Genomic DNA, 21,517 nt, shown 5'->3' on the forward strand with positions numbered 1-21,517 from the left:
ATGCCGTTTTTGGGGACACCGTTTTCCCCCCCCAGGGAGGGCCGGTGCTCCTTGGTCACCTCCTTTGGGGTCTTCAAGTACATGGCCCTGTACAGCCTGGTGCAGTTCGTGTCCGTGCTCCTGCTCTACACCGTGAGTGCCACCCCAATCCCTGCTTTTCTCAGAATTCCTGGGGCACCGATGCCTTTTGGGGCTGCCTAAAAGCAGAGCCAGAGAAAATTAATGGAATAAAAAGCAGGTGCATTTATTGAAGGGTACATCTTGGGCAGACAAAATCCCCCCAGGGGCCACACTCAAAAATGAACCACAGCTCACAGGTTTTCACACTTTTATAACTTTGGTCCATTTGCGTATTGGGGCTTAATCCTCCAATTACAGCTTCAGCTAATGAAGTCATTCACCCCAAGTTTGCTCCCCCAGCTCCCTTTTGTTGAATCTCTGGGGGCCTGAGGCAGTGAGGTGTCCTTGAGTGCCAGGCCTGGAGAGGAATTGCTGTGTCTGCCCCAAACGGGAGAACAGCAGCTGGCACTGCGTGTGAGGTTTGGAGTTACACACTAAAGAACTGCAGACTTAAATTACAAATTACAAACTGCAAATATTACAAATAATAAAAAATATCTTAAACGAATATATGAAATCCTGAGGCAGTGAGGTGTCCTTGAGGAAATGGAGAGGAATTGCTGTGTCTGCCCCAAATGGGAGAACAGCAGCTGGCACTGCGTGTGGGGTTTGGAGTTACACGCTAAAGAACTGCAGGGACACAAATATATGGAAAATATAAAAACTCAAACCCTGAGCCATAATCCCCTGTGGTTCTGAGCCTGTCCCTTCCCTCCTGCCCAGATCAACACCAACCTGAGTGATTTCCAGTTCCTGTTCTTCGACCTGGTGATCACCACCACGGTGGCGGTGCTGATGGGGCGCACGGGGCCGGCGCCGGCGCTGGGCGTGCGGCGGCCGCAGGGAGCCCTGATCAGCGCGCTGGTGCTGGGCAGCCTCCTGCTGCAGACAGCCCTGCTCATCACCGTGCAGGTCCTCAGCTACTTCATCACCGTCTCACAGAGCTGGTGAGGGCCCCACATCTGGAAATTGTGGGATTCAGGGTTGGAAAAGGGCATTGAGTTCAACTGCCAGGCCCTGTTTGCCACTAAGCCCCAAGTGTGAGGTCCACGGGGATTTTGGACACTTCCAGGGGTGGTGATTCCATCCTGCACACGCTGTTCCAGTGCATGCATCCCTTGCCATGAGGAAGTCTTTCCCAATATCCCACCTGAACCTGCCCTGGTTTCCTGAGGGTTTGGTGATGGGGACAACACTGAGATTGTGGCAGAGCCCAGGGTGTGTCCTGGGATTTGGGATTTGGCAGCAGACAGGAACCATGGAATGTCCTCAGGTGCAAGGGATCATCCAGTCAAACCCCTGGCCCTGCCCAGACACCCCAACAATCCCAGCCTGTCCTGGAGCTCTGGCAGGGCTGTGCCCATTCCCTGGGGAGCCTGGGCAGTGCCAGCATCCTCTGGGGAAGAGCCTTTGCTGATCTCCAGCCCAAACCCCCCTGACCCAGCTCCCATTCCCAAGGGATCCATCCCTGGTCCCAGAGCAGGGGTTGGAGCTGCCCCTGCCCTTCCCAAAGCTGTAACTGATGGAGAACGAGGGGTGGTGCCCAGCCCCCCTGGCCTCTCTGCTGACCCTGTCCCCTGTCCCTGTCCCAGGTACGTCCCCCTGAACAGCACGGTGACAGCGCCCCAGAACCTGCCCAACTACGAGAACACTGTCCTGTTCTGTGTCACCGGCTTCCAGTACCTCATCCTGGCCGTGGCCATGTCCAAGGGCTACCCCTTCCGGGAGCCACTCTACACCAACGGTGAGGACACGGGGACACCATGGGGACACCCAGGAGGGCACACACAGGACACCAATGGGGACACACAGGGACACCCACAGAGCACCCATAGGGGCACCCACAGGACACCCAGGGGGGACACCCATAGGGCACACAGGGACACCCAAAGGGACACCCATGGGGCACCCACAGGGACACCCAAGGGGGCACCCACAGCGCACCCATGGGGACACTCAGGGGGACACACAGGGACAGCCATGGCGACACTCATAGAGCACCCACGGGGACACCCATGGGGACACCCAGCGGAGACACCCACAGGGCATCAGGGGGACACACAGGGACACCCACGGGACACCCACAGGGATACTCACAGGACACCCATGGGGACACCCATGGGGTACCCACAGGGATACCAGGAGGACACCCAGGGACATCCATGGAGCACTCACGGGGACACCCACAGGGGCACCCAAGGGGGCACCCATGGGACACCCAGGGGAACACACAGGGACACCCACAGGGACACTCACGTGGACATCTCCTGTCCACCCAGGGAGACACCCACAGGGCACCCAAGGGGGCACGCACAGGGACACCCACAGAGACACCCATTGGGCACATGGGGACACCAAGAGCCACCAGCCCTCTCTCCCCTGCCCCTCACTCTGCCCCCTCTCTCCCCCAGTGCTCTTCCTCCTCGTCCTCATCCTGCTCTTCGGCCTGATGATCTGGCTGACCCTGTACCCACTGGGCTTCCCCAAATCCCTGCTGAAGCTCCAGTCCATCGAGGATTTCAATTTCAAGCTGCTCCTCTTGGGCATCGCCGCTCTCAACTTCTTCGCTGCCTTCGTGCTGGAGGTGGGTCAGGGGGGCTTTGGGACGGGGCGTCCCCCTGGAGCTTCTCCAGGTGGGCACGGGGCTCTCCTGTCCCCCACCAACCCCATTTCCCTCCTGCTCTGGCCCCAGACCGCCCTGGATCACGGCTTGCTCGGCTGCTTCCGAAGGCTGCGCCGGAAAAAAGCCTCCAAGAAGCTTTTCAAGAGGCTGGAGAAGGAGCTGAGCCAGCAGCAGCCGGCCTGGCCACCCCTGGACCAGCCCCTGTTTGCCACACCCAGGATGTCCCTGGCCGTGAGATAGCAGTGCCAGCTGTGCCTCTGCCCCAGCCCTCGGACACTTCCTTAATTTATTGATCCCGGAAAAAGCAGGAATGCGGCAGGCGGGATCCCTCAGCATCGCAGATGGGAATCCCATGGGCACCTTGATCCCATGGGCACGGTGATCCCATGGGCACGGTGATCCCACAGCCACACTGAGCCGACAGCCACACCTGAGCCCATGGCCACAGTGGTCCTGTGGCCACACTGAGCCCACAGCCATGCTGATCCCACAGCCAACTCTAATGCCATGGCCACACTGATCCCATGGTCATGCTGATCCCACGGCCACACTGAGCCCACAGCCACGTTGAGCCCACAGCCGCAGTGACCCTGTGGGCACACTCATCCCACAGCCACTCTGATGCCCTGGTCATGCTGATCCCATGACCACCCTGATCCCATGGCCACACTGATCCCACAGCCCCACTGATCCCATGGTCACCCTTATTCTGTGGCCACCCATATCCCATGGCCACACTGCTCTCTGATCCCACAGCCACTCTAATGCCATGGCCACACTGATCCCATGGCCACACTTGTCCCGTGGCCACACTGATCCTGTGGCCGTGCTGATCCCATGGCCATGCTGATCCCATGGCCATGCTGATCCCATGGCCATGCTGATCCCATGGCCACCCTTATCCCATGGCCATGCTGATCCCGTGGCCACGCTGATCCCATGGCCATGCTGATCCCATGGCCACCCTTATCCCATGGCCACGCTGATCCCATGGCCATGCTGATCCCATGGCCATGCTGATCCCATGGCCACCCTTATCCCATGGCCATGCTAATCCCGTGGCCACACTGATCTCTGATCCCTCAGCCCTATTGATCCCGTGGCCACCCTTATCCCGTGGCCACCCTGATCCCATGGCCACACTGATCCCATGGCCACATTGAGCCCACAGCCACACTGATCCCACAGCCATGCTGATCCTGTGGCCACACTGATCTCTGATCCTTCAGCCCCATTGATCCCATGGCCACACTGAATCCCTGGGCACACTGATCCTGTGGGCACACTGATCCCACGACCACCCTGATTCTGTGGCCACGCTGATCCCATGGCCACCCTTATCCCACAGCCCCCCTGATCCCGTGGCCACCCTTATCCCAAGGCCACCCTTATCCTGTGGCCACACTGATCTCTGATCCCTCAGCCCCATTGATCCCATGGCCAGACTGATCCTGTGCCCACACTAATCCCACGGCCACACTGAATCCCTGGCTAGGCTGATCCCATGGCCACAGCCCAAAGAAGCAGCAGGAGGAGGAGGATCCAGCGTGGCTCTTCCTGCAGGACTCCCCCCACTCCCACGCTGGCCACCGGGGACGCTTGGACCTCTCATGGCCTGCCCAGGCCACCAGGAAAGGTGTCCCTGATGTCCCCAGGCCGCCAGGAAAAGTGTCCCTGATGTCCCCAGGCCGCCAGGAAAGGTGTCCCTGATGTCCCCAGGCCGCCAGGAAAGGGGTCCCTGATGTCCCCAGGCCACCAGGAAAGGTGTCTCTGATGTCCCCAGGCCACCAGGAAAGGGGTCCCTGATGTCCCCAGGCCACCAGGAAAGGTGTCCCTGATGTCCCCAGGCCACCAGGAAAGGGGTCCCTGATGTCCCCAGGCCGCCAGGAAAAGTGTCCCTGATGTCCCCAGGCCACCAGGAAAGGGGTCCCTGATGTCCCCAGGCCACCAGGAAAGGGGTCCCTGATGTCCCCAGGCCACCAGAAAGGGGGTCCCTGATGTCCCCAGGCCACCAGGAAAGGGGTCCCTGATGTCCCCAGGCTGCCAGGACAGGGGTCCCTGATGTCCCCAGGCCACCAGAAAGGGGGTCCCTGATGTCCCCAGGCCGCCAGGAAAGGGGTCCCTATGTCCCCAGGCCACCAGGACAGGGGTCCCCGATGTCCCCAGCACTCCCAGCTGTGTCACTGTGAAGCCCCAGTCCCCTCTAGATGTGTAGGGAGTTTACAGTCCCCGTTCCCAGCTTGCCGAGGCTGCTGCTCCATCCCCAGCGCCTGGGCCCCTTCTCCGCTCGGGATGCTCGGGCAGAGCCCCTCTGCTTGGGGATGGGACCTCTGTAGCATTACAGACCCCACAAATTCTCTATTTTTTAACTCTTTCCCCGCCGGGAAGGCGACGGCGCCGCTCGCGGGCTCCGGGCGGGGCTGTCACGGGTCTTGTCCAATAAATTAACACTTATTTTCATGGCTGCTCCTCCGTGCTGCCCGCTGGGGGTGGGTTTGGGGTGGAATGGGTGAGTATCCCTTGGATGGATACTCAGAGGAGCAGGAGGAGGTTTCGGGGTCACCTCATTCCCAGGCAGGCTGGGAAACACTCAGCTCAATGCTGGAAAGCAGGGCCTGGAGCCAGGGGATGACACCACTGGGATTCCTGCAGCCCAAACTGGCCTGGACAACCTCTCTCCAGCTGGAATTTCCTAGAAAATAACAATAATCGCTGGAAAAGCCCAGGTGTCCTGGCTGAGACTCCAAAACCTCGCTCCTTCCTTCCACCGGGGAAAAGCCGAGGGAGGCAGAGACGCCGCATCCCACAGGGATGGAGCAGCTCCCCGAGGGTCTGTGCTGCTCCAGCCCCTCCTGGGCTTTTCCAGGGCTGCTTCTTGCAGGAATTCTCTTCCATGGAAAGTCTGAACCCCCTCCGAGCTCCGGCGGCGCCTCCCTGCCCTGGGGAGCTGGGATTAGGTCAGGAAATGAGGCACAAGCAGAGGTAAGAGGTTTCCTGATTTCCTGAGGGCCCGGCCAAGGCTGCGGTTGTTAACGCAGCTTTCCCGAGCCTGGAAAAACCTTCCCCGCTCCCAGCCCTCGGGAGTTCTGCCCGTTCCTGGCAGCAGCCAAAGCAGAGGCACCCGGAGCCGCTTCCCGTTGGAATTTCCGAGCGCTCCGGGGTGTTTGGCTTGGATGGGCCGGGAGGGTGTTCCTGGCCTGGGGGTGGGAAAGTTCATTTAATTATGGACAGGCAGCTCCTGCCCCCCGATGGAGCTGGGATGGGGACAGGGCTGCACTTGGGGCCGGCAGAAGCTCGGTGGGAGAAGCTGAGGTGGTTTGGGGGTCCTTTGGGTGGTTTTATCCATCCTTCATCATGGAAATTGAGGTGTTTTGGGGTCCTTTGGGTGATTTTACCCATTCCTCAGCCTGGCAACTGGGTATTTTGGGGATCCTTTGGGTGGTTTTATCCATCATTCAGCCTGGAAATTGAGGTGTTTTGGGGTCCTTTGGGTGGTTTTACCCATTCTTCACAACCTGGCAACTGAGGTGTTTTGGGGTCCTTTGGATGGTTTTATCCATCCTTTAGCCTGGCAGCTGGAGTGGTTTTGGGGTCCTTTGTGTGGTTTTAGGGACCCTTTGGGTGGTTTTAGGGTCCTTTGGGTGGTTTTACTCATCCTTTATCCTGGAAATTGAGGTGTTTTGGGGTCTTTTGGGTGGTTTTACTCATCCTTCAGTCTGGAAATTGAGATGGTTTTGGGGATCTTTGGGTGGTTTTACTCATCCTTTAGCCTGGTAACTGGGGTATTTTGGGGTCATTGTTGTGGTTTTGGGGTCCTTTGGGTGGTTTGGGGGTCCTTTGGGTGGTTTACCCATCCTTTAGCCCGGAAAATGAGGTTTTGGGGATCCTTTTGAGGATCCCCTGGTTTTAGGGATCTTTGTGTGGTATTACCCATCCTTTAGCCTGGCAGCTGAGGTGTTTTGGGGTCCTTTGTGTGGTTTTGGGGTCCTTTGGGTGGGTTTTACCCATCCTTCAGCCTGGAAATCCAGAGGACAGCGGATGGGAGCACCTTCCAGCCCCATCTGCCCCTCATCCTGCTCTGAAAATCCCTTTTTTCCTGCATTTTGCACCTCTCCCGGTGCTCAGCCCTCGGCACAACCCAGCGTGGGCTGCTGGGAATCCAATGCCCCGGGAGAAAATCTCCTCTGCTCACCCCATCCCATCTCCAGACACCTCCTCCGTCCACCCCAGTGCCCTCCCTTTGCTCCTTTCCTGAATTTTTCACCCCAAACCCGCAGGATTCACCCCCAGCTCTGGCTCTGTGTCCCTGCCGAGTTTGTGGGGTTTGGAATCATCCCAATCCCACCGGGATCCTCCTGCAGGAGCGGGGAAAGGGGGCCTGGGGGCTGCAGAGCGGGATTTGGGTGATCTGGGACCTTTTCCAGCCCCATCCCGGATGGGGAGAGTGGGATTTGGGTGATCTGGGACCTTTTCCAAACCCATCCTGGGTGAGGAAAGTGGGATTTGGGTGATTTGGGACCTTTTCCAGCCCCGTCTGGTGGGGAAAGCAGGATTTGGGTGATCTGGGACTTTTTCAAGCCCTGTCTGGTGGGGAAAATGGGATTTGGGTGATTTGGGTCCTTTTCCCATCCCGGGCGGGGAAAGTGTGATTTGGGTGATTTGGGACCTTTTCCCGACACATCTGGTGGAGAAAGCGGGATTTGGGTGATTTGGGATCTTTTTTCGCCCCATCCTGGTGGGGAGAGCGGGATTTGGGTGATCTGAGACCTTTTCCTGCCCCGTCTGGTGGGGAAAATGGGATTTGGGTGATTTGGGATCTTTTCCAGCCCCAGCCTCCGAGGGTAGAGCAGGATTTGGGTGCTCTGGGACCTTTTCCAGCCCCATCCCGGGTAAGGAAAGCGGGATTTGGGTGATCTGGGTCCTTTTCCCGCCCCGTCCCGGGACAAATCCCCCTCGGGGTCGCAGCATCCTCTCTGCTGGGGGGGAATCGGGATCCACGCCTGGATCCTGTGATCCCAGCATCCCAAATTTTGGGGCTGCAGTGATTTTTTTTCCACAAGAGCTGAGGAAGTGGCAGAAAAAAACCCCGGAGCTGCTCCTTCCATCCCTCCCTCCCTCCCTGCAGCCCCGCAAACCCCGGATCCTCCCCCTCCTCGCTTTTCCATGGATTTAAAGCTCATCCCGCCGGGAAAAAAAAAAACCAAAAACAACAATACACCCCATCCCCAGCGCCCCTGGCAGTGGGGCGTTCTCACGGGTGGTTTTTTGGGGTTATTTTGGGGATTTCCCGGCTTTCCCCCTCCCAGGCAGCGCGGGAGGAGGAAGGGGCCGGCTCAGGTGCGGCTTTAGGACCCAGCGGATCCCCCGTGCTGGAGGTAGGAGGTTTTTTTTGGGTGTTTTTTTTTTTTTTGTTTTTTTTCTGTCTCTCATTTCAAGAGTTTTGGGGAAGCAGAGAGAGGAGAGCGAGGCGAGGGCAGAGCCGGCACTCACTGGTAAGGATCAGGCGAGGGAAAACCCCCCAAAAAATTCCCAGGAATTCCGGGGACCCCCCCACAGCAGCAAACGGGGCTGAACCCCCACTTTGGGGACTTTGTGAAACCACCTTTGAAACTCCATCGGTTAAGAGCTTGGAAAAGTTGTTTTCGGCTTTTTAACCTCACAAAGCCAAACCCCCCTTGATTTTTGGGGGGCTGAAGGAACGGCGGCCTGGCGGGGGGAAGGGGCCCTTCTGTGAGGCCTGTCAATTACTGGAGATTTTTAAGCACTTCCAAAAAGTCTAAAAATATCCTAAAGTCTGGAGGAAGCCGTGGGTTTGTTGGGTTTTTTGTTGCTTTTTTTTTTCTTTTCCATCCTGAAAAGAGATTGTAGAAAATGGATTTTTTTATTCCAATTTATTTTGGGGGCGACGGGCCCCCGAGGAAAAGGTGATGTGTGAAAACGGGGATGGGGGGCACCAAGTTCCTTACCTCTGGTCGGGGGCCAAAAAAATTGGAATCTTTTAATATTCCCTTTGTTCTCCCACTCTCTGGCAACGGGAGAGCTCAGAAAAAAAAAACAAAAAGAAAAAAGAAAGAAAGAAAGAAAAAAAAAGGGAAAAAAAAGGAAAAGAAAAGAAAGGAAAATGGGGGAAAAAAAAAGAAAAGCTGAGGGAGGGGGGAAATGCTGGGGGAAGGTGGAGTTTAGCAGAATGAAAGGGACTGTGGTGTTCTTTCTCCGGGGTTGATTGTTCCCAGATGTGCAGTTGCAAAAACATCTGGCGCGGTCGGAGCCGCCGGACCCCCGCACGGAGGGAGCGGAGCTGGGGAAGGGAAGGGGGAACAGCGGGGCCCTCCCGGCGGGGACGGGGGGGACGGGGCTGGGGGCGGCCTCAGCCCCTCCTCGGTGCCTTGGGGAACGGAGGATGTGTGGGGATGTCGTGGGCATGTCGTGGGCATGTCGTGGGGATGTCGGCGTCGCTCCGGGGTCTCCGTCGGGAGCAGCCGCTGGCGTCGCCGTCGGGGCAGACGTGACCCGACTGTCCCCGTCCCGCGGCCAAACCCTGCGAGCTCCGGCCAAGACTGGGGGGAATTCAGGGAATTGGAGCTCGGGAGAAACTGTGCAGGCTGGAAACGGGGCTGGCAGGGAGGGCACTGCGGAGCCGTGTGCTTGGGAGGGCGGGAGGATGGAGGGGATGGCTCCAGAGGGGGTGTCCGTCCCTCCATCCAGAGGTGGTGTCTGTCCCTCCACCCATCCATCCATCCATGGATTCCATCCATCCATCATCCATCCATCCATGGATTCCATCCATCCATCCATCATCCATCCATCCATCCATCCATCCATCCATGGATTTCATCCATCCATCCATCATCCATCCATCCATCCATCCATCCATCCATCCATCATCCATCCATCCATCCATCCATCCATCCATCCATCCATCCATCATCCATCCATCCATCCATCCATCATTCATCCATCTATCCATCCATCCATCCATCCATCCATGGATTCCATCCATCCATCATCCATCCATCCATCCATCCATCCATCCATCCATCCATCCATCCAACATCCATCCATCCATCCATCATCCATCCATCCATCCATCCATCCATCCATCCATCCATCCTTCATCCATCAGGTGCTGTCCCAGACCCCAGCTCTGCCAGCCTGGCAAAGCCTCCAGAGGCACCACTGGTCCAGTTCATCCCAGTCCCTTTAATCCCAGGACATTCCAGGACAGCTCCTGGGCCGTGGGGAGCAGACAGGGCCTGTCCCACCACAGCCAGGGCTGAGGACGCTGATCCAGCCCAGCTGGGACCGGCTCTGTGGATTCCCGAAGCTGGGAAGGGTCTGGAGTCAGCACCTCCAGCAGCTCCAGCCCTGGAACGGGGAGGAGGAGGAGGAGGTTCCCATGGGATGAGCTGTGGGGAAGGGGCTGCAGGACGGGGTCCTGAGGGTGCCCTGATGGTGCTGGAGAGGACCTGGGGACCAGAGGGTGCCACAGGCTGGGCTTGGTGCAGGACAAGGGCCCTGGAAGGCGCCTTCAGTCACTGGGGTGGCTGAGAAACGGGACTTGGGGATGGAGCGGGATGGGGTCCCTGGAGGATCACACATTGGAGCAGGATGGGGTCCTTGGAAGGTGCAGAATGGGATCCCTGGAGGATCCCAATCTCTGGATTTGGTGTGGGATGGGATCCCTGGAAGGTTCAGGATGGGATTCCTGGATGATCTCACACTCTGGATCTGGTGCAGGATGTGGTCCCTGGAGGATCCCACACTTGGGCTGGTGTGGGATGGGATCCTTAGAGGGTCCCACACTCTGGAACTGGTGCAGAATGGGATCCCTGGAGGGTCCCACATTGGAGCAGGATGGGATCCCTGGAAGATCCCACTCTCTGGAGCAGGATGGGATCCCTGGAAGGTGCAGGATGTGATCCCTGGAGGATCCCACCCTCCAGAGCCGCTCTGGCCGGTCCCGTTGACCCTTCCCGGGTGTTGTGGGGCTGGAGTCGCGTTCCCCCCAGGATCTCTCCAGGAAGCTCTCCCGGCACGGGGGGTTGGTGTTCCCGCTCCGCAGGGATGAGGTTCAAAGGACTCCTCCCCCCGTGCCTCAGTTTCCCCCTCCGGCAGCAGAGCCGGGACAGCCCGGGAAGATCCCCCAATCCGAGCACCAGGAATGTTGGCAGGATTCATCCTCAAACCCCTCCCCCGGATTTCAGAGGAGTTTTGGGGGAGAATTTCTCTTTTTCCCTCGATTTTCCCCCTGGAGCTGGCTGGGGATGGGGGAAGGGCTGCGGCATTCCTGGCGGCTCCCGGCCTTGGCCCCTCGTCCCGCCGGGAGCTGCAGGCTTGGAAAACGCCGGGAAGCGCCCGAGGCCGCCAAAGCCCACGGGATTCCTCTAAAATCCGGGATTTTCTCCTCAAATTCCCACATTCCTTTGGATTTAGGGGACGCCCTAAATGCAGCAACCCCCGAAACAATTCCTTATCCAAGGAATTGGAAACCTCGGGAAAGGAGCTCAAAATTTCCACTCAGGGGGGTCTGGGCCTCTCCTCCAACATCCTGGAGTGATGCTGGGAGTGAGCCTGACATCCTGGGAGTGATCCCAGATCCTGGGAGCGATCCCGAGAGTGATCCCAACATCGCAGGGGTGATCCCAACATCCCGGGGGTGATCCCAACATCCTGGGAGTGATCCCAGATCCTGGGAGCGATCCCGAGAGTGATCCCAACATCGCAGGGGTGATCCCAACATCCCAGGGGTGATCCCAACATCCTGGGAGTGATCCCAGGAGTGAACCTGACATCCCGGGAGTGATCCCAGATCCTGGGAGTGATCCTGGGAATGATCCCAACATCTCGGGAGTGATCCCAAGAGTGATCCCAACATCCTGGGAATGATCCCAGATCCTGGGAGTGATCCTGAGAGTGATCTCAACATCCCAGGAGTGATCCCAGATCCTGGGAATGATCCTGGGAATGATCCCAACATCCTGGGAATGATCCCAACATCCTGGAAGTGATTCCAACATCCTGGGAGTGATCTCGACATCCAGGAGTGATCCTGGAAGCAATCCCAACATCTTGGGAATGATCCTGGCAGTGATCATTCCGACATCCCAGGAATTGTCCCAGATCCTGGCAGCGATCCCGACTCGCCAGGAGGGATCCCAACACCACAGGAATGATCCCGGGGGTGATCCCACATCCCACTGGGATTTCTCCTCCCTGCTCTGCCCGAGGGACATTCCGGGGTTTGGTCCTTGCAAATCCCCTGGGAATGGGCGGGAAGCATTTTTGGGGAAATTCTTTGATTTCTGAGGACTGGGAGGGGGAGGATGTTTTTGGAGCCAGCTCCGAGGGACAGCTGGGATGGGGCAGTGTCCTTGCCTGCCCCTGCCTGTCCCTGCGTGTCCCTGTGTGTCTCTTCTGTGTCTCTCTGTGTCCCTGCATGTCCCTGAGTGTCCCTGAGTGTCCCTGTGTGTCCCTGCATGTCCCTGTGCATCCCTAAGTGTCCCTGCATGTCCCTGAGTGTCCCTGCATGTCCCTATGTGTCCCCGTGCATCCCTGAGTGTCCCTGTGTGTCTCTGCTGTGTCTCTCATTGTCCCTGCATGTCCCTGTCTATCCCTACATGTCCCTGCGTGTCCCTGTGTGTCCCTGCATGTCCCTGCCTGTCCCTGAGTGTCCCTGCATGTCCCTGAGTGTCCCTGAGTGTCCCTCTGTGTCCCCGTGTGTCCCTGTCTGTCCCTGTCTGTCCCTACATGTCCTTGCCTGTCCCTGAGTGTCCCTACACGTCCCTTCATGTCCCTGTGTGTCCCTGCCTGTCCCTGCATGTCCCTGCATGTCCCCGTGTGTCCCTGCATGTCCCTGTGCATCCCTATGTGTCCCTGCCTGTCCCTTTGTGTCCCTTTGTGTCCCCTCCCTCTGAATTCCCTCTGTTCCCCCCAGACTCCTCCGGCTGCATCCCGGCCGCGCTCCCGCCCTTTCCCGGCATTCCAGCAGGATGAGAGCGGCGGAGCTCCTGGTGCTGTGTCTGCCAGGTCAGTGTCCCTGCCTATCCCTGTGCCACCCCCGAACCCCCAGCACCGTCTGGGTCATCCCAATCCACGTTTTCCATATCCACTTTTACCCCTTTTCCTCATTTTTAAACCCCAAGACACAACTGGAGCGTCCAAACTTTCATTTTCAGCATCTAAACCCCATTTCTAGAGACAAAAACCTAATTTTTTTGTGCCTTCAAGCCTCATTTTTGCATCCCAAAACTACATTTTTATGTTCCAAATCCTATTTTTTAGATCCCAAACACTCATTTTTGTGTCCCAAACCCTCATTTTTGTATCCCAAAACCTCATTTTAACATCCCATTGGTTTTAAGTCCCAAATCTTCACTTTTGGAGCCCAAAGCTCTGATTCTGTGGTTGGAAACCTCATTTTCAAGTCCCAAGTGCCCTTTCTGAGGTCTAAAGATTCATCTTAATGCCCAAAATCTCTTTTTTAATGCCCAAAGTTTGGTTTTGAAAGCCCAAAGCTTCTGATTTAGAGGCTGAAGTTTTGTTTATAGACCCAAATACTCAATGCTTTGACCCAAAGCCTCATTTTTGCATCCCAAAACTTCATTTTTATGTTCCAAATCCTAATTTTTAGATCCCAAACCCTCATTTTTAGATCCCAAACCCTCATTTTTAGGTCCCAAACCCTCATTTTTGTGTCCCAAAACCTCATTTTAACATCCCATTGGTTTTAAGTCCCAAATCTTCACTTTTGGAGCCCAAAACTGATTCTGTGGTTGAAAACCTCATTTTTTATGGTGCAAACCCTCATTTTCAAGTCCCAAGTGCCCTTTCTGAGGTCTTAAAGTTAATCTTAATGCCCAAATTCTCATTTTTAATGCCCAAAGTTCAGTTTTGAAAGTCCAAGGCTCTGATTTAGGGCCAAAGTTTTGTTTATAGACCCAAATACTCAAAGCTTTGGCCCAAGGCCTCATTTTTACCTTCCAGAACCTCATTGTGGGGATCGAATCCTCCAAAAATGCATTTTTAGGGTGCAAAGTGTTAATTTTTGGAAGTAAAGCATCATTTGGAGTGGCCACAACACCCGGTGATTTTTGGGTGGCTGCTCCATCACTCATTCCCTGTTGCTCCCCAAAATTCCCCCAAATCCCACTTTGGGCTCATCTTGGGGCTGGGAATGGCTCTGAGCCGGCACCAATCGAGCTGGGACATGGAGGTGGCACAAAATGGGGCAAATTCCAGGGAAATGGGGTTTATAACCCAGGGGGTGGCAGAGGGAATGGCAGTGAGCAGGAGGGGATGGGGATGGAGCCAGGAGAGGTTTGGGAGGTTTGGGTGGAAGGGGCTGCACCCAAAGGGGGGACACAGGGAAACATCCCGGGGAGAGGGAAGGGGCTGGAGACTCAAACCCTGTCCCGGCAGCATTCCCAGCCCAGGGTGATCCTGAACGGGACATGGAGGGATGGAGGAGAGGGAGAGAGAGTGGGGTGAGCTGAGCCACATCCCCGGGATTCCAATCCCTTCCCGGATTCCCATCCCTTCCTGGGATTCTGACCGCTTCCTGGGGATTCCAATTCCTTCCTGGAGTTTCTCATGCCTTCCTGGGGATTCCAATCCCTTCCCAGTGATTCCAATCCCTTCCTGGGGATTCCAAGCCTTTCCCAAGGATTCTGGTCCCTTCCTGGGAATTCTGATCCCTTCCTGGGGATTCCAGTCCTTTCCCAGGATTCCCATCCCTTCCCAGAGATTCCCATCCCTTCCCAGTGATTCCAATCCCTTCCCGGGATTCTGGTCCCTTCCTGGGGATTCCGGTCCCTTCCCAGTGATTCCAATCCCTTCCTGGGAACTCCAATCCCTTCCTGGGAATTCCAATCTCTTCCTGGGATTATGGCCCCTTCCCAGGGATTCAGGTCCTTTCCTGGGGATTCCAATCCTTTCCCGTGATTCCAGTCCCTTCCTGGAGATTCCCATCCCTTCCCAATGATTCCAGTCCCTTCCTGGGATTCCAACCCCTCCCAGGAATTCCAATCCTTTCCTGAGGATTCCAATCCCTTCCCATGAATTCCAATCCCTTCCCGGGATTCTGGCCCCTTCCTGGGGATTCTGATCCCTTCCCAGAGATTCCCATCCCTTCCCAGATTCCAATCCTTTCCTGGGCATTCCAAACCCTTCCCATGGATTCCAATCCCTTCCTGAGGATTCCAATCCCTTCCTGGGAATTCCAATCCCTTTCCTGGATTTCAATCCCTTCCCAGGATTCCGATCCCTTCCTGGGATTCCAAACACTTCCTGGGATTCCCATCCCTTCCCAGGAATTCCAATCCCTTCCCAGTGATTCCAATCCTTTCCCAGGGATTCATTCCGATCCCTTCCCGGGAATTCCAATCCCTCCCTGGGAATTCCGGTCCCTCCAACCCTTCCACGCTGGATTTGGAGCCATTTCCCCCCGGATCCGTGGCCGGATGAGCTCCCAGGGGATGGAGGGGTTTGAAGCATCCCGGGATCAGCGGGGCCGTGGCTGCCGGGATCCTCTGGGATCCCCTGGATGCTGCAGGGACCCCGGGCAGGGCTGATGCTGCATCCCTGAGCATCCCAAACCCTTCTCCCACTCTCCTGGGGCCGCGGGGCCCTGTGGACAGAAGGGGGGATTGGGGATGGTGGGAGCAGGGATCAGACTGGGGGTGTCCGTGGGAACCCGAAATCCTGGGCAGGGGGTGTCTGTGGGAATCCCAAATTCAGGGTTGGGGTAACAAGGGAATCCCAGATCCTGGTTTGGAGCATCTATGGGAATCCCAGATCCCATTTTTGGGGTGTCCATGGGAACCCCAGATCCCGTTTTTGGGGTGTCTGTGAGAATCCCAAGTCCTGGGTTGGGGTGTCCATGGAATCCCAGATCCCAGTTTGGGATATCCATGGGAATCCCAGACCTGGTTTGGGGTGTCCATGGGAATCCCAGATCCTGTTTCTGGGGTGTCCATGGGAATCCCAGACCCAGTCTGGGGTGCCCATGGGAATCCCAGATCCTGGTTTGGGGTATCTGTGGGAATCCCAGATCCCAGTTTGAGGTGTCCATGGCAATCCCAAATCCTGGTTTGGGGTGTCCATGAGAATCCCAGATCCCAGTTTGGGGTATCTGTGGGGATCCCACATCCCGGTTTGGGGTATCTGAGGGAATCCCAGACCCCTGTTTCGGGTTTCCATGGGAATCCCAGACCCAGTTTGGTGTGTCCATGGGAATCCTGGTTTGGGGTATCTGTGAGAATCCCAAATCCTGGGTTCAGGGTGTCCATGGGAATCCCAGATCCTGGTTTGGGGTGTCCATGGAATCCCAGATCCCGGTTTGGGGTGTCCATGGAATCCCAGATCCCGTTTTTGGGGTGCTGTGCCCCGCTGACCCCGGCCCTGTCCCGCAGCGCTCCTGGTGCAGGGACAGTTCAGCCGCTTCGAGGGCATCACCTACCCCGAGCCAGTGCAGTACTCCCAGTACGACCAGCAGGCAGGTGAGAGCCCGCCGGCACCGCCCCGCCCCGCCTGTGCCTCTCCCAGACAGAGACACACATCCCTCTGATCCAGACAGACAGACACCCCTATGATCCGCACAGACAGACACACATCCCTCTGATACAGACAGACAGACAGACACACACCCCTCTGATCTGGACAGACAGACAGACACACATCCCTCTGATCCGGACAGACAGACACCCCTATGATCCGCACAGACAGACACACATCCCTCTGATACAGACAGACAGACAGACACACACCCCTCTGATCTGGACAGACAGACAGACACACATCCCTCTGATCCGGACAGACAGACAGACAGCCATCCCTCTGATCCAGACAGACAGACAGACACACATCCCTCTGATCTGGACAGACAGACAGACACACATCCCTCTGATGCAGACAGACAGACAGACACCCACCCTCTGATCCGGACAGACAGACACCCATCCCTCTGATCTGGACAGACAGACAGACACACATCCCTCTGATCTGGACAGACAGACAGACACCCCTCTGATCTGGACAGACAGACAGCCATCCCTCTGATCCAGACAGACAGACACCCACCCCTCTGATCCGGACAGACAGACAGACACCCCTCTGATCTGGACAGACAGACACACATCCCTCTGATCCAGACAGACAGACACACACCCCTCTGATCCGGACAGACAGACACACATCCCTCTGATCCGGACAGACAGACACCCACCCCTCTGATCTGGACAGACAGACAGACACCCTCTGGTCCAGACAGACAGACAGACACCCATCCCTCTGATCCTCCCTCTTGTGCTCCGTTCTTTTCCTCCGCCCCTGGAATTCCCAGCCTTCCCAGCTCCTCCCTCTGCTCTCACTGACAATTCTTTATTAAACCTTTATCAATTCTTTATTAAACTTTTATCAAATACTTTATTAAACATTTATCCAATTCTTTATTAACCCTTTATCCAATTCTTTATTAAACCTTTATCAATTCCTTCTTAACCTTTTATCCAAAACTTTTTTAAACCTTTATCGAATACTTTATTAAACCTTTATCCAATTCCTTATTAAACCTTTATCGATACTTTATTAAATATATATCCAATTTTATATTTCCCTTTATCCAATTCTTTATTAGCCCTTTATCTAATACTTTATTAATCCTTTATCCAATTATTTCTTAACCCTTTATCCAATTCCTTACTAACTCTTTATCCAAATCTTCATTAAACATCTATCCAATTCTTTATTAAACCTTTATCAATTCCTTATTAATCCTTTATCCAATTCCTTTTTAAACTTTTATCCTTCATTAACCCTTTATCCAATTCCTCATTAACCCTTTATCCAAAACTTTATTGAACACCTAACCAATTCTTTATTTCCCTTTATCCAATTCTTTATTAACCCTTTATCCAATTCTTTATTTCCCTTTATCCAATTATTTATTAGAACTTTATCCAATTATTTTTTGAACCTTCACCCACCCCCAGTCCCCCACCTGTGGGAAGTGGCCCAGGCTCATCCCTGGAGGGGCTGGATGGAGTTTTCCCGACCCACCAGGGAATTCCAGGGGTCTCATTTCCCACCCCCAGTCCCCACAGGGTGAGCTCTCTCCCCAAACCCTCCCTCAGCCTGTTTCTGTTTTATCCCCAGAAATTCAGGATTACTACGACTACCACGGTGAGTGTTTCCCTCTGGGATGCCGGGGGGGGATCAGGGTTTGGGGATTTGGGAATTTGGGGATTTGGGGGTGTCCCTGCACAGGGTCTCTCCCTGCAGATGTCACCCCCCGAGCCCCGGAGGAGCAGTTCCGGTACCAATCCCAGCAGCAATCCCAGCAGGAAACGGTGCCAGCCCCGACCCCAGGTGGGTGACAGCCCCCAGGGTGGGTGACAGCCCCTCCAGGACAGGTGACAGCCCCTAAAGTGGGTGACAGCCCCCAGGGTGGGTCACAGCCCCCCAGCCCCAGGTCTCTCTGTCCCTTCCCTGCCCCCCCAGCCCAGCTGTGCCCCCCAGAGAAACCAGTGGGTGCCAAGGGTGCTCCAGACCTAAAATCCAGGGAAGGGCAGGGAGATGCTTCTGCCTCATCCTAAAATTTCATCCCCTGTCCCCTTATCTCCTGTCCCCTTGTCCCCCTGTCCTCCTCTGCCCTGTCCCATTCCCTATCCCCTGTCCCATTCCCTGTCCCCCTGTCCCCCTGTCCCATTCCGTCCCCCTGTCCCCTGTCCCATTCCCTGTCCCCCGTCCCCCTGTCCCATTCCCTGTCCCCCTGTCCCCCTGTCCCCCTGTCCCATTCCCTGTCCCCCTGTCCCCTGTCCCATTCCCTGTCCCCCGTCCCCCTGTCCTGTCCCCTGTCCCCTGTTCCCTGTCCCCTTGTTCCTCTCTCCCCTCTCCCCTCTCCCCATCCCCTGTCCCCCTCTCCCCTGTCCCATTCCCTGTCCCCTATCCCCCTGTCCTCTGTTCCCTGTCCCCTTGTTCCTCTCTCCCCTGTCCCTCTGTCCCTCTGTCTCCTGTGCCCCTGTCCCCCTGTCCCCTGTCCCCCTGTCTCCTGTCCCCTTTTCCCCGGCCCCTGTCCCCCTCTTTCATTCCCTGTTCCCCTGCCCTCCTCTCCCCTGTCCCCTGTCCCATTCCCTGTCCCCCTGTCCCCCTTTCCCCGTGCCCTGTCCCCTGTCCTCCTGTCACCTGTCCCATTCCCTGTCCCCGTCCCGTGTCCCGTGTCCTCCTCTCCCCTGTCCCCTGTTCCCTGTCCCCCTATCTCGTGTCCCCTGTCCCTCTGTCCCCCTCAGCTGCGGTGCCCGAGACGGAGCCCACGGAGCCGGGACCGCTCGGTGAGTGCCGATCCCATTCCCATTCCCGTTCCCATTCCCTGGGCCTGGGTCCCACCGTCCCCCCGGGAGCGGGGCTGTGCCACCATGGGGGGACAGCCGGGGCGGGGGGAGGCGACAATCGGGTCAGGGTGAGGAGGAATTGCCGGGAATTGCCCGTTCCCTGCCGCAGACTGCCGGGAGGAGCAGTACCCCTGCACCCGGCTCTACTCCGTGCACAAGCCCTGCAAGCAGTGCCTGAACGAGATCTGCTTCTACAGGTGCGTGAGGGGCGGGAAACATCCCCGACCCCTCTGATCGGGGGTTTTGGGAACCCCTCCGCTTTTACATCCCCATCCTTTCTATCCCAAACAATTCCAGCCTCCGCCGGGTTTATGTCATCAACAAGGAGATCTGCGTCCGCACCGTGTGCGCCCACGAGGAGCTGCTGCGAGGTGAGCGAGAAACGGGCACCATGCCCATCCCAATCCCGTTTTTCCCCCAAATTCCGGGGAGGGAAAATCCGGTGAGGGAGAAACCGGGACCGGCCCCGTCCCAATCCCATTTTTCCCCGAAATTCCGGGGGGTGGGGGGGAAATCCGGTGATAGAGAGAAACCGGGACCGTCCCCGTCCCAATCACGATTTTCCCCGTAATTCCGGGGAGGAAAAATCCGGTGAGGGAGAAACCGGGAGTGAAAAATCCGGTGAGCGAGAAACCGGGACCGGCCCCATCCCAATCCCGCCTTTCCCCGAAACTCCGGGGAAGGAAAATCCGGTGAGCGGGAAACTGGGACCGTTCCCATCCCAATCCCGCTTTTCCCCGTAATTCGGGGAGGGAAAATCCCGCAGGACCAAAGCTCCCGAGATCCCCAGAGCAGGGTGGGGTCGGGATGTGGGATGGGCTCGGGGTGTGCCCCGATGGGGTGGGGGTCTCTCCCTGCTCCGGGGGTCTCGGCAGCTTTGGTCCCGCAGGATTTTGGGATGGGGCCGGGATGTGGGATGGGGTCGGTACCCGTTTCTCGCTCACCGGATTTTCCCTCCAGGGAATGGGCAGGGAGATGCTTCTGCCCCATCCTGAAATTCCATCCCCTCTCCCCCTTACCTCCTGTCCCCCTGTCCCCGATGGGGCGGGGGTCCCTCGCTGCTCCCAAAGCCCCCCAGACCCCCGGAACACAGCAGGGTCGGGATGTGGGGTGGGGCTGGGGGGCTTCTCTTGCTGCTCTCCCGGATTTCTCCCGGTTATCCCGGGATAACCCCTCGCTCTCCTCAGCCGACCTGTGCCGGGACAAGTTCTCCAAGTGCGGGGTGATGGCCACGAGCGGCCTGTGCCAGACCGTGGGCGCGTCGTGCGCCCGCAGCTGCGGCGGCTGCTGAGCCCCGGCCCCGCCGCGGCCCCGGCCCCGCTCCGGACCCGCCCCGCGCCGCCGCAGCCCCCGTGCACGACCGAGCAGCTCCCCGCAACGCCGGGATTCCCCTTGTCTTTGTGCACATAATAATTAAATCGGGGGGGTTTGTTATTGCTGTGCCTTCCTCTGTTCCACGGGAGGGGGAGAACCGGAGGGGTCCTGCGGCTCCCGGCTCCTTCCTTTGGGGTTATCCCCGATTTTTGGGGTCCCAACTCCTTCCTTTGGGGTTATTCCCAATTTTTGGGCTCCCAGCTCCTTCCTTTGGGGTTATCCCCGATTTTTGGGGTCCCAACTCCTTCCTTTGGGGTTATTCCCAATTTTTGGGCTCCCAGCTCCTTCCTTTGGGGTTATCCCCGATTTTTGGGGTCTCAACTCCTTCCTTTGGGGTTATTCCCAATTTTTGGGGTCCCAACTCCTTCCTTTGGGGTTATTCCCAATTTTTGGGGTCCCAACTCCTTCCTTTGGGGTTATTCCCGATGTTTGGGCTCCCGGCTCCCTCCTTTGGGGTTATTCGCAATGTTTGGGCTCCCGGCTCCCTCCTTTGGGGTTATTACCAATTTTTGGGCTCCCGGCTCCTTCCCTTGGGGTTATTCCAAAATTTTGGGCTCCCAGCTCCTCCCTTTGGGGTTATTCCCAATTTCTGGGCTCCTACCTTCTTCCTTTGGGGTTATTCATGATTTCTGGGGTCCCGGCTCCTTCCTTTGGGGTTATTCCCAATTCTGGGCTCCCGACTCCTTCCTTTGGGATAATTCCCAATTTTTGGGGTCCCAACTCCTTCCTTTGGGGTTATTCCCAATTTCTGGGCTCTCAGTTCCTTCCTTTGGGGTTATTCCCAATTTCTGGGCTCCTAGCTCATTCCTTTGGGGTTATTCCCAATTTTTGGGCTCCCAGCTCCTTTCTTTGGGGTTACTCCCAATTTTTGGGTCCTGGTGCCTTCCTTTGGGTTTATCCCCAACTTCTGGGTTCCCTTCTCCTTCCTTTGTGATTATTCCAAATTTCTGGGCTCCCAGCTTCTTCCTTTGGGTTTATTTCCAATTTTGGGCTCCTGGCTCCTTCCTTTGGGGTT

The 21,517-nt window shown here is 56.7% G+C and overlaps 2 protein-coding genes across 3 annotated transcripts in view; both read left to right on the forward strand.

The window, feature by feature from the left end:
- The window catches only part of ATP13A2 (ATPase cation transporting 13A2), a 30,187-nt gene extending 27,053 nt beyond the window's left edge, over positions 1–3,134 (forward strand). For both annotated transcript variants that reach the window (XM_054292004.1, XM_054292005.1), the window contains exons 25-29: positions 36–132; positions 844–1,067; positions 1,713–1,864; positions 2,532–2,704; positions 2,813–3,134. In XM_054292004.1, coding sequence (XP_054147979.1) covers positions 36–132; positions 844–1,067; positions 1,713–1,864; positions 2,532–2,704; positions 2,813–2,983 — 817 coding nt within the window. In that variant the 3' untranslated portion in view covers positions 2,984–3,134. The remainder of the gene's footprint in view (positions 1–35; positions 133–843; positions 1,068–1,712; positions 1,865–2,531; positions 2,705–2,812) is intronic.
- Positions 3,135–8,172: 5,038 nt separating this feature from the next.
- Positions 8,173–20,419, forward strand: MFAP2 (microfibril associated protein 2). Its single transcript, XM_054292093.1, has 9 exons — positions 8,173–8,235; positions 12,678–12,769; positions 16,153–16,239; positions 17,894–17,920; positions 18,020–18,106; positions 19,027–19,068; positions 19,238–19,325; positions 19,426–19,499; positions 20,316–20,419. Exons 2-9 carry the CDS (start codon positions 12,733–12,735, stop codon positions 20,417–20,419), a joined length of 546 nt encoding a protein of 181 aa, XP_054148068.1. The 5' UTR covers positions 8,173–8,235; positions 12,678–12,732.
- The last annotated feature ends 1,098 nt before the right edge of the window (positions 20,420–21,517 follow it).

The sequence above is a fragment of the Melozone crissalis genome, unplaced genomic scaffold, assembly GCF_028551555.1.
Source record: "Melozone crissalis strain CALT ecotype California unplaced genomic scaffold, PUWL_Pcris_2 ptg000107l_1, whole genome shotgun sequence".
Lineage (NCBI taxonomy): Eukaryota > Metazoa > Chordata > Aves > Passeriformes > Passerellidae > Melozone > Melozone crissalis.